Source organism: Schistocerca cancellata, chromosome 3 (assembly GCF_023864275.1).
Source record: "Schistocerca cancellata isolate TAMUIC-IGC-003103 chromosome 3, iqSchCanc2.1, whole genome shotgun sequence".
In the NCBI taxonomy this organism is placed as follows: domain Eukaryota; kingdom Metazoa; phylum Arthropoda; class Insecta; order Orthoptera; family Acrididae; genus Schistocerca; species Schistocerca cancellata.
In genome coordinates this window covers 562,540,781-562,557,463 of record NC_064628.1, presented here as the reverse complement: position 1 = coordinate 562,557,463, position 16,683 = coordinate 562,540,781, and the positions used below count along the sequence as shown (strand labels likewise).

General features: G+C 42.7%; 1 protein-coding gene across 1 annotated transcript in view; it reads right to left on the bottom strand.

The window, feature by feature from the left end:
- LOC126176807 (para-nitrobenzyl esterase-like) overlaps nt 1-7,521 on the bottom strand; it is a 62,183-nt gene extending 54,662 nt beyond the window's left edge. The window contains exon 1 of the mRNA XM_049923988.1: nt 7,399-7,521. Within this exon, the coding sequence (XP_049779945.1) occupies nt 7,399-7,461 (63 nt within the window). The 5' untranslated portion in view covers nt 7,462-7,521. The remainder of the gene's footprint in view (nt 1-7,398) is intronic.
- Nucleotides 7,522-16,683: the final 9,162 nt, after the last annotated feature.

The window sequence follows — 16,683 nt, the reverse complement described above, 5'->3', positions numbered from 1 at the left end:
GCATGTTATGCCAACGTCTATTTGGCACCGAAAATAAATCACTTGGTACATATACTGCCATTGTCCACCACGATCGTGTCAATACTACAGTCGACCTTCGGACATTTCATAAGTGCTGAGCTCCTCTTCAAAATCCGCTACGATACCTTGCGCTGCCACGGAAAGGAGGAGGAATTGTACTCGTAAACGTGAGGAACAGGGCGCGTGCGCTATTTCTTAGTACGACGCAACGCTATTGGAGAACGGAGCACGTCCCCTCAATGGGCGCTGTGATCAACGAAGTGGCTCCACAGTCACTCCGTCCACCAGTCGATGTTGGCCACACAAGGGCACCGCTCGCACACATTCTGGACTACTTCGTCGATTACAGTTACTTTCAGGACAGTTTGCCGGAGACCAGGCCGCCCACAACGAAAGCCATATCGAAGCTTCCATCAGCAACAATCTTGCAGTGTGGCCGAACGGAAGTACCCGGCGATGCAGTGGCAGAGCATGTGGAGAGCAGCATCTTCCCTCTCTCCCTACATAGGTACGTGCGTTGTGGTATATAGTGGTGAACGACAAATTCCCGAAACGTCAAGGACTGTACTCTGTTCATCTGGTGGACACGCCGATAAGCTCTCACTGCCGGTCGTCGACTCCTACGAGCACCGTTTAGTTTGTTGCACGGAAATCGACTATTGACTTCTAACGAGGAAAGTGTTGGCCCTTTTACTGTGCACGCCGCACACGGCGACCAAAGCCGACGACCTGCTGTTCCCGGACTGAGTATACTTTTTACGGCCAGGACAAACGCTGTAAACTGGATAAAGGTGATGGCGACGTATTATTTGTATCGCACCGATGACAGGTACATCATAGACTTCTGGTACATACTGCCACAGCCACATGATATCTTGCGGCTACACGTGAAACATAGAACATTTTTTTCCCATTACTTGGGTTCGTTATTCACGGAATCTCCAGATAGTTGGGGTGTTCCGGGTATGAGAAGTGAAATAAAGAGACAGCTCAACATTCAGGAACTAACATTCATGCCTGATGTATTCAGGGGACCATATATCGTTTCTAACTTAGCGAGAAGCCGACCAGGATACAGGCCAAAAGGACCGCTGCATAGCCACCGTTTTCTTTTCTTTCTTTTTTTAGTGAACTCTTTAAGTCTAGACGGCGTTAGCAGCCGTTTTTACGTTTGGATGTGTTGAATGGTACCTTTAGGTTCTGTATGTTGTGCTTAGCGCCTATGAAAGGCAATGAAAATCAATAGCCACAAAAAACACCTCAATTAAAAATTAAAAAATACTAAACAAATAATTAAAACTAAAAAAATAAAAAAAATCCCTTTCATACCTTGGACCACATCCCCAGAAAAAGGAGGGTGGAGACACTGTGACCAGGCCTCGGGTTGCGAACACTGCCCACTCAGCCTCCGCCAGCCCATGACCCGATCCCCCCCCCCTCCCCACAAAAGCAACAACAGGCTAGCTTTGCTGCCTCTGGATCACGGGGTCCCGGGTTCGATTCCCTGCGTGATTGGGAATTTTCTCGGCCCCGGCGCTGGGCGTTTGTGTTGTTATCATCATCATCATTCGTGAAAGTGGCTCGATTGGACTGTGAAAAGATTGTGACTCAGCGCCCGCTGATGACCGGGCTGTTGCGAGGCTCACAAACCAAACAACATCATCATCATTGCTCTCCTAACGTTAATTTTCATTTCGTTAAACTTTTGGTTGTCAGCTTGCTATCGACTTCTCTATAAAGCATTATTATGCGAAGACAAACGACCGTTGAATGGTACCAAACTACCTACATGGTGTTCAGATGAAAGCTGTCATTAATCGGAAATGTATCAAGACATACCGCGTCTCAGCATTGTCTGTATTGTACACTACGTCGAATGACAACGTTAATCAGACAGATGATGAAGAACCGACACTATCCGTACTCTTCCAGTTTCACTACATTTAACACATTTTGACCATTCTATACGAACTACCGAACCCTACCATGGCCAGCAAGGTTCCGGATCTCTCCCGAATTGAGAACGTTTGGTGAATTAAGGGCAAGGCTCTCCAGTCAGCTCTGGATTTTGGACAGAATTTGGCTCGATATCCCTCAAGAGGACATCAACAACTATCAGTCAGTGCCAAGCCAAATAATATCTTGCATAATGGCCAGAGGAGGACCAACGCATTACTGACTCGCTGAGTTTGTGAAGCTTAAATAAATCATCCATTATTTTTCTGAAATGGTAATCATTCGTTTGTCTGTACATGTACACAACATCAACCGATTTCAGTCTTTTGCCATAGAGTTTATAGTGCGCGTCGCTGTCAGTTAGGCATTTATTGGTTTTGAGACAATCTTGGTGGCCCATAATGAGTTCCGGCAGCTGAAACCATCACTTTCTAGGTCACTTCAACTCCATAAAAGAATCTTCGCTAACAAGATAGATGATATGTATAAAATATTCTCGGTATTCTTGCCGCGTCAGTTCTAGATAAAATCTCGAGCTTTCGACGATTACCTCCATCGTCATCGTCAGGAGCTGACTGTCTCTACTGCTGCTATGGTAGCCTCTATATAGCCCGAAGACGGCTTCTGATTGGTCGGATTCTGATTGGTCGGTGATTACGTGCTGCTGTCTCAGACGGTGTCACTGTGTGCGCCGGTGGCGCCACCGCTTCCGTTTAAACGTAAACCTTGGAAGGAACGTCTCTGCTGCTTCTCTGCATCAAGCGCTCGTTTCCACGCACAGCTCAGATGGTATCCGCTATCGCGGTTAAAGTTCTTTTGGCTCATTCTGATTTCAACAGCCTCCTTAATAACAGAATCCCAGTACGTGGAGGCATGGGACAGAATTTTAGTTTCATCGAACAATATTTTGTGTTTGTTCGTGAGGCTGTGCTCCGCAATTGCCGATTTCTCAAGCTCTCTATTTTTAATGTGGCGTTGGTGTTCTGCACAGCGGTCGGAAACGGTACGAATAGTCTGACCTATATAATTGCTTCCACACTCACAGGGTATATTATAAACACCGGGGACCCTGAGGTCGAGATTGTCCTTAACAGGGCGCATCATCTCCTTAATTTTCTTAGGAGGACGAAAAATCGGTCTAATACCACGTCTACGCAGGACTCTTCCTATTTTGCTGGAAATTGCGCCACAAAAAGGAAGAACCGCAATCGGTGTTTCATCCTGTGAGGTTGCAGCATTATCACGTTTCCTTCTTTTGGAGAACGCTGCCTTTATATCGCGTGCACTATAGCCGTTCTTTCGGAACACGTTCTTTAGGTGATTAATCTCGAACCTTAAGTGGTCCTCGTCAGAAACAGTTTTGGCTCTATATACCAACGTGTTCAAAACGGCTCTCTTCTGAGCAGGGTGATGGAAACTCTGTGCGTTCAGGTATAAATCGGTATGCGTCGGCTTACGGTATACAGAGTGGCCAAGACGCCCGTCCGTCTGTCGTTGTACTAAAACGTCTAAGAAAGGCAGTCTCCCTTCCTTCTCCATCTCGACAGTGAACTGGATGTTCGAATGGATGCTGTTCATGTGTTCAATGAATTCTTTAAGAGCTTCTTCGCCGTGTGGCCAGATCATAAATGTATCGTCAACGTAACGATAAAATAAGGACGGACGAAGGGGAGCCGAATTTAGTGCACGTTCTTCAAAATTCTCCATAAAAAAGTTAGCCAATGATGGAGACAACGGAGAGCCCATTGCCATACCGTCTGTCATTTCATAAAATTTATTACCATACAAGAAGTAGGTGGTCGTCATGACGTGCCGGAACAACTTTATAGTTTCAGGAGGAAAAAGATCCGCCAGCATTTTCATAGTGTCCTCCACAGGAACTTTTGTGAACAGCGACACCACGCCCAGGCTGACCAAAATGTCATTTGGACCAACTCTAATATCTTTGATTTTCTCAATGAACATCTGGGAGTTTTTGATGTGATGTTCACACCGGCCAACTATAGGAGTCATCAACTTTGTTAAGTATTTGGCCAGCTTATAAGTAGGAGAACCAATTGCACTGACAATACGTCTCATGGGAACATTCTCCTTATGGAGCTTCGGTAGTCCGTACAACCTAGGCGGTCGAGGAGCTCGGACTCTGAGATTTTTTGTAATATCGTCTGGAAGCCCGGAATTCTTCAGTAACTTCATGGTTTTTCTGCTGTACGTCAAAGTTGGGTCCCGTTTAAGACACTTATACGTACTGTCCTCCAACAGTGAAGTCATTTTTCTATGATATTCGGAAGTATTAAGGACCACGGTGGCATTTCCTTTGTCAGCTGGTAATATGACAAGATCTTCATCCTTCTGAAGGAAACGGAGCCCCTCCCTCTTCTCTCTACTGATATTAGACCTGGGAGGCTTAGCTGAGGCCAAAAAGCGACTGGTAACAAGTCTCACTTCGTCGGCGTCGTCCTGTGCAAGATGCCGCACAGCCTGTTCTACTCCACTGATAAGATCCACGATGGTGTAGGAGCAAAGTTCAAACCTTTATTAAGGGCCGAGATGGCACCTTTGTCCAGGTTCTTGCCCGACAGGTTGACGACAGTGCGTGCTGTTTCATGCGCTGACTCTGATCTTTGCACAGCTACAAGACGCTCAAATTTGTTTACTTGTCTAGCAGCTGTATTGCTAAGATGAGCTCTTTGATGAGCAGCCGTCGTCATATCGACCCACTCCCAGTCAAACGGCGAGAGAACTGTAGATAACAAAAGATGGCAACTGTATAAGCTTCGTGCATTAAGATCCAGTTCGTACCTTGTGTGTCGTAATCTTTCTCTGACGATCGCCCGACTTGTCTTCTGTAATATATTCTTCATTCCAACCGACTTGATATGGTGTTTAACCACAGCAAACTTAGGCACAATCTCCTTATCGCGACAGCGTTGCAGAAATGCCAAATTACTCCGCAACTGTGCATATTTGACGCGCAGCTTCTCCAGTTGACGAACCTGGCGTGCGATGTCCTCCCCGTAGAGGAAAGTAATATGAGAACGAAGTTTTTCGCGGCGGCACTTATGTATAAAATATTCTCGGTATTCTTGCCGCGTCAGTTCTAGATAAAATCTCGAGCTTTCGACGATTATCTCCATCGTCATCGTCAGGAGCTGACTGTCTCTACTGCTGCTATGGTAGCCTCTATATAGCCCGAAGACGGCTTCTGATTGGTCGGATTCTGATTGGTCGGCGATTACGTGCTGCTGTCTCAGACGGTGTCACTGTGTGCGCCGGTGGCGCCACCGCTTCCGTTTAAACGTAAACCTTGGAAGGAACGTCTCTGCTGCTTCTCTGCATCAAGCGCTCGTTTCCACGCACAGCTCAGATGGTATCCGCTATCGCGGTTAAAGTTCTTTTGGCTCATTCTGATTTCAACAGCCTCCTTAATAACAGAATCCCAGTACGTGGAGGCATGGGACAGAATTTTAGTTTCATCGAACAATATTTTGTGTTTGTTCGTGAGGCTGTGCTCCGCAATTGCCGATTTCTCAAGCTCTCTATTTTTAATGTGGCGTTGGTGTTCTGCACAGCGGTCGGAAACGGTACGAATAGTCTGACCTATATAATTGCTTCCACACTCACAGGGTATATTATAAACACCGGGGACCCTGAGGTCGAGATTGTCCTTAACAGGGCGCATCATCCCCTTAATTTTCTTAGGAGGACGAAAAATCGGTCTAATACCACGTCTACGCAGGACTCTTCCTATTTTGCTGGAAATTGCGCCACAAAAAGGAAGAACCGCAATCGGTGTTTCATCCTGTGAGGTTGCAGCATTATCACGTTTCCTTCTTTTGGAGAACGCTGCCTTTATATCGCGTGCACTATAGCCGTTCTTTCGGAACACGTTCTTTAGGTGATTAATCTCGAACCTTAAGTGGTCCTCGTCAGAAACAGTTTTGGCTCTATATACCAACGTGTCCAAAACGGCTCTCTTCTGAGCAGGGTGATGGAAACTCTGTGCGTTCAGGTATAAATCGGTATGCGTCGGCTTACGGTATACAGAGTGGCCAAGACGCCCGTCCGTCTGTCGTTGTACTAAAACGTCTAAGAAAGGCAGTCTCCCTTCCTTCTCCATCTCGACAGTGAACTGGATGTTCGAATGGATGCTGTTCATGTGTTCAATGAATTCTTTAAGAGCTTCTTCGCCGTGTGGCCAGATCATAAATGTATCGTCAACGTAACGATAAAATAAGGACGGACGGAGGGGAGCCGAATTTAGCCGAAATCAGAATGAGCCAAAAGAACTTTAACCGCGATAGCGGATACCATCTGAGCTGTGCGTGGAAACGAGCGCTTGATGCAGAGAAGCAGCAGAGACGTTCCTTCCAAGGTTTACGTTTAAACGGAAGCGGTGGCGCCACCGGCGCACACAGTGACACCGTCTGAGACAGCAGCACGTAATCGCCGACCAATCAGAATCCGACCAATCAGAAGCCGTCTTCGGGCTATATAGAGGCTACCATAGCAGCAGTAGAGACAGTCAGCTCCTGACGATGACGATGGAGGTAATCGTCGAAAGCTCGAGATTTTATCTAGAACTGACGCGGCAAGAATACCGAGAATATTTTATACATAAGTGCCGCCGCGAAAAACTTCGTTCTCAAGATAGATGATAAAGATAACAATCCCCGAGGATTAAACCACTGGGAACTTAGTTTGGTCATACACTAAGGATGTGCTGATGCTATACACCAATATCACTGATCGTTCCGATAATGGAAAGTGATGTGATGTCAGTGAAAGTCACAAAAATCTTCAGTGCTAGGAAAGTGTAACCAAAATAGAATTATCGAGATTACCAATTCTTGTTTTGAGGATGACTCATATTGCCAGAATATTTCGTTGACTCCTGAAACAAACGGCGTTTTCAGTATCTCATGCACAGTACTATTGCTTATATAGGTATGATACACTCATTATTTTCAATCAATTATTTCAGGACTTCATTTATCTACAAGAAATCAAACGAAAGCACTAACTTCTCGTCGCAAATATGAACCAAGATACTGCAATAAATTCTGTAACACCCATATAACAGTAATTGACGATATGCATTACGGCTCATTTCATTGTTGCTATAATTGCTCCTCCTATATTAATAACGCTCGTTGTCATAACAATAAAACGTCGCAGAATTTTCTAGGAAATATAGCCCAAAATTGAACAATACACACTACAGAGCAATTTTTTCTAAATCACTTATGACTTAAAAAATGTACTGATCCAGATTTTTAACATCTATGCGCATAATGAACAAAAGCGCATGCTTAAAATTTCATCAAAGGCTATTTAAAGTAGATGAAGTTCTCGAGCGTCGTGTAGTTCTGTGTAATATCTGTAAGGCGTGAATGAATATGGAGGAAGAGTGGCCTTTACCTTGACGAAGGCTGCAAAGATGGTAAGCAGTAGTGACACGAGTGGTGAGCTGGGGAAGTTCATAGCGGCTGCTTTAGCTACGACGGATAGACAGTACCGCTTGAAGCTAACTACCTACAGTGCCGGACTGTCGCCTCTAAACCTCCATAGCGCACCTGATATTGTCATGAAGTTGCTCAAAGGCCTCTCTTGATTAGATTATTTTGAGTGTCGTATGTTAACTCAGCAGCTCTGGCAGATACCTAACAGTTCGAGAGGGCAATTACGAGAGAAAAAGGGAATGACAGATACAAACTTTAATCTAGAAGGTCATCTCTAATAATCTTCTTTTCTTTTGATGTACTTCAACTCGTCAATTCTTTTCTTAAGATTTTCATTATCAGCGTACTACTGTCAATTTTTTTCCGTTACGGGAAATGGGTCTTCGTAACCTCAGATTTTCCCCTAATGTGCTTGACTCGCTCTGTTCCTCAACAGTTCTGTGGTGTCCTGCCACATTTGAGCTCACGGCCAAGCTCACAGGTGAAAAACACACAAAGACGAGGAGATCATAATCATGTCGCCATACTGTTAATAGTAAGTATTTTTTATGTTTATATACGACACGCAGTAAACTAAGATAAGAATTAACGTAATCCTTGAAATGGATTTCCTTATAGCGCTTTCTAAAGTATTCGAGTGATGCTGATTGGGGACTCCATTGATAATTCCGCCAAAACACAGTAGCTACATAATTATAATAGCTCCGAAACACTATTCGGATGTGAAGAATCTATAAGACTATGTACAGTTATCATATAATATACTGAAGGCAGGTCCTCACAGGTTGTTCCGAATTTTTACCACTTACAGCCCTAATTAATCACTTGTCACCTTGTCCCTTCCTAAACGTTGCGAAACTCTTAGGAATGGCAGCAGGTCCAAGAGTTGGAGTAGATTATTTTAATATATGTCTAGAGGACAAGCTCTCTAATTCTATTAAATTTTATTGGCACCGTAGGACGTTATGATTTTCATGACTTCTAGTTCGCTGGAAACCTTAATTTAGTAATTAGAGTTAGATAGTTAGTTAATGTTGCGTAGACCATTTGAACGATTATTTTAGAGAAATGATACGGAACGAGTCAGTTTACTGGATATGTATACAAGAATAATGTTAACTATAATGATCATCAAATTTTTAGCCCCACTCATAGAGCTACACTTGAAAACAAGTGTATTATGCTCTTTCCTACAGTGTACCAGTTTTTAAATATAAATTCGTCCTCGGAATAGAAGTAGATGGCCAGGAGAAATGATTTTAGGTTCTATTTAAGACTTGTTTTGCTGCTTGTCAGACATTTAAGTTGTAGGGCAAATGGACAAAAATTTTAGCATACTGAATTTATTTCTGATCCACCGACAGCTTTAGTATTAGGTAATAAATGCCATTATTTAATCTACTGTTATAGGTATGGACATCACTGCTCTTTGTATATAGTGACTGATTATTTATGACGAATTTCATGAGCAAAGGTATGTACTGTAATGGTACAGCTTATATCCCTAACTCCTTGAAGTGGAATCTACATTGTTTAACACATCTTATTCTTACAGTTCGGAGTTGTGCAGTCAGTACTTTCTTTCTAAGTGGTGAGTTACGCAAGAACTATTCGGTTCTGACCAATCAATACTTTCTTTCTAAGTGTGGAGTTACACCAGAAAACTATTCCATAAATCGTTATTGAGTGGAAGTATGCAAAATATGTCAGAATTTTGATTCGCTTGTTTCCAAAACTCTCAATTAGACAAAGAGCAAAGTGAGCTGAATTTCATTGTTTGAGCTCAGGAACATGTTTTTATCAACATGTACAGTCAAAAATGTGGAGCGTTGTACCCTACTTACTGAATCTTGTTTATGTCTTACATAAATCAAGAGTTGGTATAATTCTATTTTATCTACAGAACAGAATATAGCGCATTTTCTCCAAATTCAGGAAGGTCCGGTTTCAGAGATCCACTTAATAATTCCGCAATTAACATCGTTACTATCTCCTGTTATTGCCTCTAAGGACAGGCAAGGAACTCCAACCCCAAAACCGACAGCCGGCACCTGATCAACACAGTGCATGCACGTTTGCATACTTTCATTCAACAAAATGTCAGGACCACCGATTAATAATCTACCAGCATTGCACATTTGCAGGGGCGTATCTCGCTCTTACATTAATCTGTATTCCTGCAGTTTTAGGCATTTAAATATGTTTCCTCGACAAATGTAGTCCAAAAATGTCGTTACTCCACATTAATTATTTTTTTGATATTACGAATTTCTTTGGTCATAGCATTTGCCTTAACTGTAAAGTCATTTTGTCATTAATATTTGCTCTGTAATAAAGCCTTTGTGATAAAATAGGATTTCAAGAAATTTTTCGTAATGTGGATTCTTATATAAAGGTGCAAGTTTCAAGTGACCAACATTACTCACCTACTGAGATAAGTCCCCCCCCCCCCCCTGAACCATGGACCTTGCCGTTGGTGGGGAGGCTTGCGTGCCTCAGCGATACAGATGGCCGTACCGTAGGTACAACCACAACGGAGGGGTATCTGTTGAGAGGCCAGACAAACGTGTGGTTCCTGAAGAGGGGCAGCAGCCTTTTCAGTAGTTGCAAGGGCAACAATCTGGATGATTGACTGATCTGGCCTTGTAACAATAACCAAAACTGGCGTCCTACGGATCAGAGCGTGGAATGTCAGATCCCTTAATCGGGCAGGTAGGTTAGAAAATTTAAAAAGGGAAATGGATAGGTTAAAGTTAGATATAGTGGGAATTAGTGAAGTTCGGTGGCAGGAGGAACAAGACTTCTGGTCAGGTGACTACAGGGTTATAAACACAAAGTCAAATAGGGGTAATGCAGGAGTAGGTTTAATAATGAATAGGAAAATAGGAATGCTGGTAAGCTACTACAAACAGCATAGTGAACGCATTATTGTGGCCAAGATAGACACAAAGCCCACGCCTACTACAGTAGTACAAGTTTATATGCCACCTAGCTCTGCAGATGACGAAGAAATTGAAGAAATGTATGATGATATAAAAGAAATTATTCAGATAGTGAAGGGAGACGAAAATTTAATAGTCATGGGTGACTGGAATTCGAGTGTAGGAAAAGGGAGAGAAGGAAACGTAGTAGGTGAATATGGATTGGGGCTAAAAAATGAAAGAGGAAGCCGCCTGGTAGAATTTTGCACAGAGCACAACTTAATTATAGCTAACACTTGGTTTAAGAATCATGATAGAAGGTTGTATACATGGAAGAACCCTGGAGATACTAAAAGGTATCAGATAGATTATATAATGGTAAGACAGAGATTTAGGAACCAGGTTTTAAACTGTAAGACATTTCCAGGGGCAGATGTGGACTCTGACCACAATCTATTGGTTATGACCTGTAGATTAAAACTGAAGAAACTGCAAAAAGGTGGGAATTTAAGGAGATGGGACCTGGATAAACTGAAAGAACCAGAGGTTGTACAGAGTTTTAGGGAGAGCATGAGGGAACAATTGACAGGAATGGGGGAAAGAAATACAGTAGAAAAAGAATGGGTAGCTTTGAGGGATGAAGTAGTGAAGGCAGCAGAGGATCAAGTAGGTAAAAAGACCAGGGCTCTTAGAAATCCTTGGGTAACAGAAAAAATATTGAATTTAATTGATGAAAGGAGAAAATATATAAATGCAGTTAATGAAGCAGGCAAAAAGGAATACAAACGTCTCAAAAATGAGATCGACAGGAAGTGCAAAATGGCTAAGCAGGGATGGCTAGAGGACAAATGTAATGATGTAGAGGCTTATCTCACTAGGGGTAAGATAGATACTGCCTACAGGAAAATTAAAGAGACCTTGGGAGAAAAAAGAACCACTTGTATGAACATCAAGAGCTCAGATGGAAACCCAGTTCTAAGCAAAGAAGGGAAAGCAGAAAGGTGGAAGGAGTATATAGAGGGTCTATACAAGGGCGATGTACATGAGGACAATATTATGGAAATGGAAGAGGATGTAGATGAAGATGAAATGGGAGATACGATACTGCGTGAAGAGTTTGACAGAGCACTGAAAGACCTGAGTGGAAACAAGGCCCCCGGAGTAGACAACATTCCATTGGAACTACTGACGGCCTTGGGAGAGCCAGTCCTGACAAAACTCTACCTTCAGACTTCAAGAAGAATATAATAATTCCAATCCCAAAGAACGCAGGTGTTGACAGATGTGAAAATTACCGAACTATCAGTTTAATAAGCCACAGCTGCAAAATACTAACACGAATTCTTTACAGACGAATGGAAAAACTAGTAGAAGCCGACCTCGGGGAAGATCAGTTTGGATTCCGTAGAAATACTGGAACACGTGAGGCAATACTGACCTTACCACTTACCTTAGAACAAAGATTAAGGAAAGGCAAACCTACGTTTCTAGCATTTGTAGACTTAGAGAAAGCTTTTGACAATGTTGACTGGAATACTCTCTTTCAAATTCTAAAGGTGGCAGGGGTAAAATACAGGGAGCGAAAGGCTATTTACAATTTGTACAGAAACCAGATGGCAGTTATAAGAGTCGAGGGACATGAAAGGGAAGCAGTGGTTGGGAAGGGAGTGAGACAGGGTTGTAGCCTCTTCCCAATGTTATTCAATCTGTATATTGAGCAAGCAGTAAAGGAAACAAAAGAAAAATTCGGAGTAGGTATTAAAATCCATGGATAAGAAATAAAAACCTTGAGGTTTGCCGATGACATTGTAATTCTGTCAGAGACAGCAAAGGACCTGGAAGAGCAGTTGAACGGAATGGACAGTGTCTTGAAAGGAGGATATAAGATGAACATCAACAAAAGCAAAACGAGGATAATGGAATGTAGTCGAATTATGTCGGGTGATGCTGAGGGAATTAGATTAGGAAATGAGACACTTAAAGTAGTAAAGGAGTTTTGCTATTTGGGGAGCAAAATAACTGATGATGGTCGAAGTAGAGAGGATATAAAATGTAGACTGGCAATGGCAAGGAAAGCGTTTCTGAAGAAGAGAAATTTGTTAACATCGAGTATAGATTTAAGTGTCAGGAAGTCATTTCTGAAAGTATTAGTATGGAGTGTAGCCATGTATGGAAGTGAAACATGGACGGTAAATAGTTTGGACAAGAAGAGAATAGAAGCTTTCGAAATGTGGTGCTACAGAAGAATGCTGAAGATTAGATGGGTAGATCACATAACTAATGAGGAAGTATTGAATAGGATTGGGGAGAAGAGAAGTTTGTGGCACAACTTGACCAGAAGAAGGGATCGGTTGGTAGGACATGTTCTGAGGCATCAAGGGATCACCAATTTAATATTGGAGGGCAGCGTGGAGGGTAAAAATCGTAGATGGAGACCAAGAGATGAATACACTAAGCAGGTTCAGAAGGATGTAGGTTGCAGTAGGTACTGGGAGATGAAGCAGCTTGCACAGGATAGAGTAGCATGGAGAGCTGCATCAAACCAGTCTCAGGACTGAAGACCACAACAACAACAACGAGATAAGTCCAGTTGAAATTGGCTGTGTCAGGAGTTCAACATGGAACACATAAGGGTCACTGGTGGCGGAGCCCCATGTTCCGCAGTGTGCACTAAACGACGTGCTCCGAAAGAATTGTGCCTGCACCACCTTTGTATTTTGTAGTCACACCGACCACAGATCACCGCGTGTCGTGCGAAACAGTGCGGGTAAACTTCTAAGCTCCACGTTTTGTGACGTGGCGTGGACATATCACACAATGGCGAATACTGTTTCCCATCTTTCAACCGTAGTACTCACGATAGTCGAACACCAAGAGTAGACCAGGTTCGCTCTTCTCGAGATGATCGTTTCCAGGCGCCACGTCATAACTGTCTTCCCTTTCATCATATCCTTTGTGGATTGGGAATAGCAACTGTGATTAAATTTGGTGGTTTATGTAGATGGAAACCGGTAGCTCTTTGAATTTAAGACGATTTATTGTACCATTAGCTAGTTTTCGAGGCACAATATGCTCAACATCTGATAAATGTCTTTAGGAACATCATTATCTGCACAACGTACAATTAGGATGGTAGTGCTATCGAAAACTAACGGAAATTTAAAGTTAAGTTAACGAAGTATTAACAAAACCTAAAGGTTTTTATATTTTCGGATACTTAAACTGCACTGTCTCGGGATACCGATTACATGTTTATTACGATAATGCACATTTTAGCCAGCGCGCGCGCGCGCACACACACACACACACACACACACACACACACACACACACAGTATTTAGGTACACTTCGTTTCACAGTAAACAAAAAAAATTACTTAGTCGAAAAGTATGAACATGTCCAAGTAAGGGCACTGTAAGACCCCCAGAAAGAGCCTTTCGTTTCGTATATAAAATGACGCAAAAAATGCATAAAAATTATTGATGTAACTAATGAAATTTCTGGAATATATTGTCTAGGTAAGATATTTAAGTGATTAACATTGCAACATCATAAGTACATGTAACCGCGAGATAAGCCGTTGCAAATGTGAGATGCTGATCATTAATAGACATTTGAATGTTAATGCAAATATGCAAACGTAAATACATTTTGTTACAGAGACGCCGGATGTCAGTTTGTGGGATGGAGTTCCATACCTGTTGCTCTTGGTCGATCAATACACGGACAGTTAACGCTGTTTGTGGATGACGCTGGAGTCGTCGTCTGATATGTCCCACATGTACTCGATTGGGGACAGATCTGGTACTTGAGCCGGTCAAGGTAACATGTCCACACATTGTAGAGAATTTGGGGTTACAACAGTGGTATGTGGGCGGGTATTATCCTGTTGGAAAACACTCCTTAGCGTGCTGTTCATGAATGGCAACATAACAGGTCAAATCACAGACAGTCGTAGAAATTTGCAGTCAGGGTGCGGCGGGTACCACACCTGCTATCATACGAAGTCGCACCCCAGACCATAATTCCAGTCGCAGGTCCAGTACGTCCAGCATGCAGACAGGTTGGTTGCAGGCACTCAACTGGCCTCCTCTTAACCCACACACGGCCGTAATTGGCGCCGGAGTAGAACCAGCTTTCATCAGAAAACACAACAACCTACCGCGTCCTTCTATTAGTCCCCGCTTGACACTAACGAAGTCACAAATGGCGGTGTTTTGGGATCAGTGGAAAGCACGTTGTAGGGCAACTGCCTCTGAGTTGTCCTGCTGCTTAATAATTTGCTGTTGCAGATGCAGTACGAAGCCCCAGAGCCATACGCCGAACATCTCTTCTCTCGTGCTAGTGCCACGTGGCCGTCCGAAGCCCGGTCTTCTTCCGACTGTACATCCTTGTGATCACCGCTGCCAGCAGTCACATACTATGGTTACATTGCTGCCAGGTCCTTCTGCAGTATCACAGAAGGAACATCCAGCTTCTTGAAGCCCTGTTAAAACACTCTTTCAAACCCAGTGAGGTGCTTTCTCGCTCTAAAGCCATTCTTGACCAACATCAACTCACCACGCCAGTCTCAAAGGCAGCTAACGCTCGCTATCAGCGTGTGTTTAAAGCATATGTGATTTCCAGCCTTATATGACGCTACTACCGCCACTCCTATGCAACAGGTGCCATAACTGAATACACATCTTCTTTCAGCTGTATATACACGCCTACCAACTTTCATTCATGTCGCAAAACGCCTTCTGGGTGTTCTGTTCTTTTTTTTCCAATCAGTGTATTTTCGAAACGCATATCAAAATTTCCGTTACTTCAACGAACTACAGGACATTAGCCTCTAGCTGTAAAACGCCCAGAAAAAAATATTCCTGCAACGTCCCTATCTGATGATGGCTCTAAGAAAATGGCTCCAAGCACTATGGGACTTAACATCTGAGGTCATTAGTCCCCTAGACTTAGAACTACTTAAACCTAACCAACCAAAGGACATCACACAGATCCATGCCCGAGGCAGGATTCGAATCTGCGACCGTAGCAGACTCGGGGTTCCAGACGGAAGGGCCTAGAAGCGCTCGGCCACAGCGGCCGGCGATGATGTCTCTGCATGTACTCGAAAACTAATATTGTATTTCATTTTATTACATTCTTTCAATATTTAAAGACCTACTCCAGATATTTTAAAAAGGAAATCGTGCGTTTTACAATTTTATCTGTAATAGTAGCAACATTGTTCCACATTACTACCAAAATTTGTTTGAGCAATGAAAGCGTTAGTACTAGAAACAAGTTACAAAGAAAATTAAGTTAGTTCAGAAAACGGAATGTTAAAATAAGAAATGTTATTGACTTGGAAGAAAGGCAGGAAAGGGACTATCTTCAGATTTTGGTGTACTGTTAAACTGATATGAAACATAAACATTAAGGTTCGTGTTGTCGCTATTTCAGGTGGGAGGGCCTTGGCGGAAACATTTATTCCGTAACATCTGACATAGCATACTAAATGGTGTCTTCTTGCATTACTAAAAGAAATGCTTCATGATTGTGCGTATTTGTTTCTACTGTCTGAGAACTAGTCCTTGTTATTACATGTGAGTCATACTCATTGCACTAATTTTGTTGATATATGTAGAGTTAATTCTGCATGTTGTACGTATGCTGTTATGTTGCAAGTTTGTGTGCATTATGCTGTTTCCCTTAACTATTGCCATAGGCTGAAGGGAAGCCTCGGAACTTAAAATTTGAGCCCCACCTCCCCTTATGGCATATTAGATAGAAATAAAGATTGCCTCATTATTTTCATTAGTCATTTTCCTGTACATTATTTAGTTATCACATTTAAAGTGCAGTTTACAAACATGTACGAATCACTTGATAAGTGTGCTTTTCTTACTAGTTTTTATTTACCTTTTTAAGGTACTCCTTATGTTATGAGAATGTCTAATGTTGCTGTGTTTGTGTCATTTTGTGTGTCTGTGTCTTCATCAGCTTTTGTGTCTGTGGCCGAGTTTGTGTTCTCCCAAGGATCTTCTTGTCGTGTTTGTTGTCTGCCTGTTCGACATGTCATACGAATTTCTTGGTCTGTAGTCATCATGCAATGTTCTTGAAATCTTATGAGTGATGTTCCCTAGAGCAAACCATTTGTCTGAGTCTCGTAACATATCTTTGATATCACTGTATTCTGTTGCAGGTCGTACGTGTGTAGGGGTGTTGTAATGTAATTCTACGTATTCAGGAGACCCATATGCCACAAATGTCCATGTAGCACTCTGTCTAAAACCCAAGCGGATCAGATATGCTGGGGACAAGCTGTAGCCGGTCAAGGAAT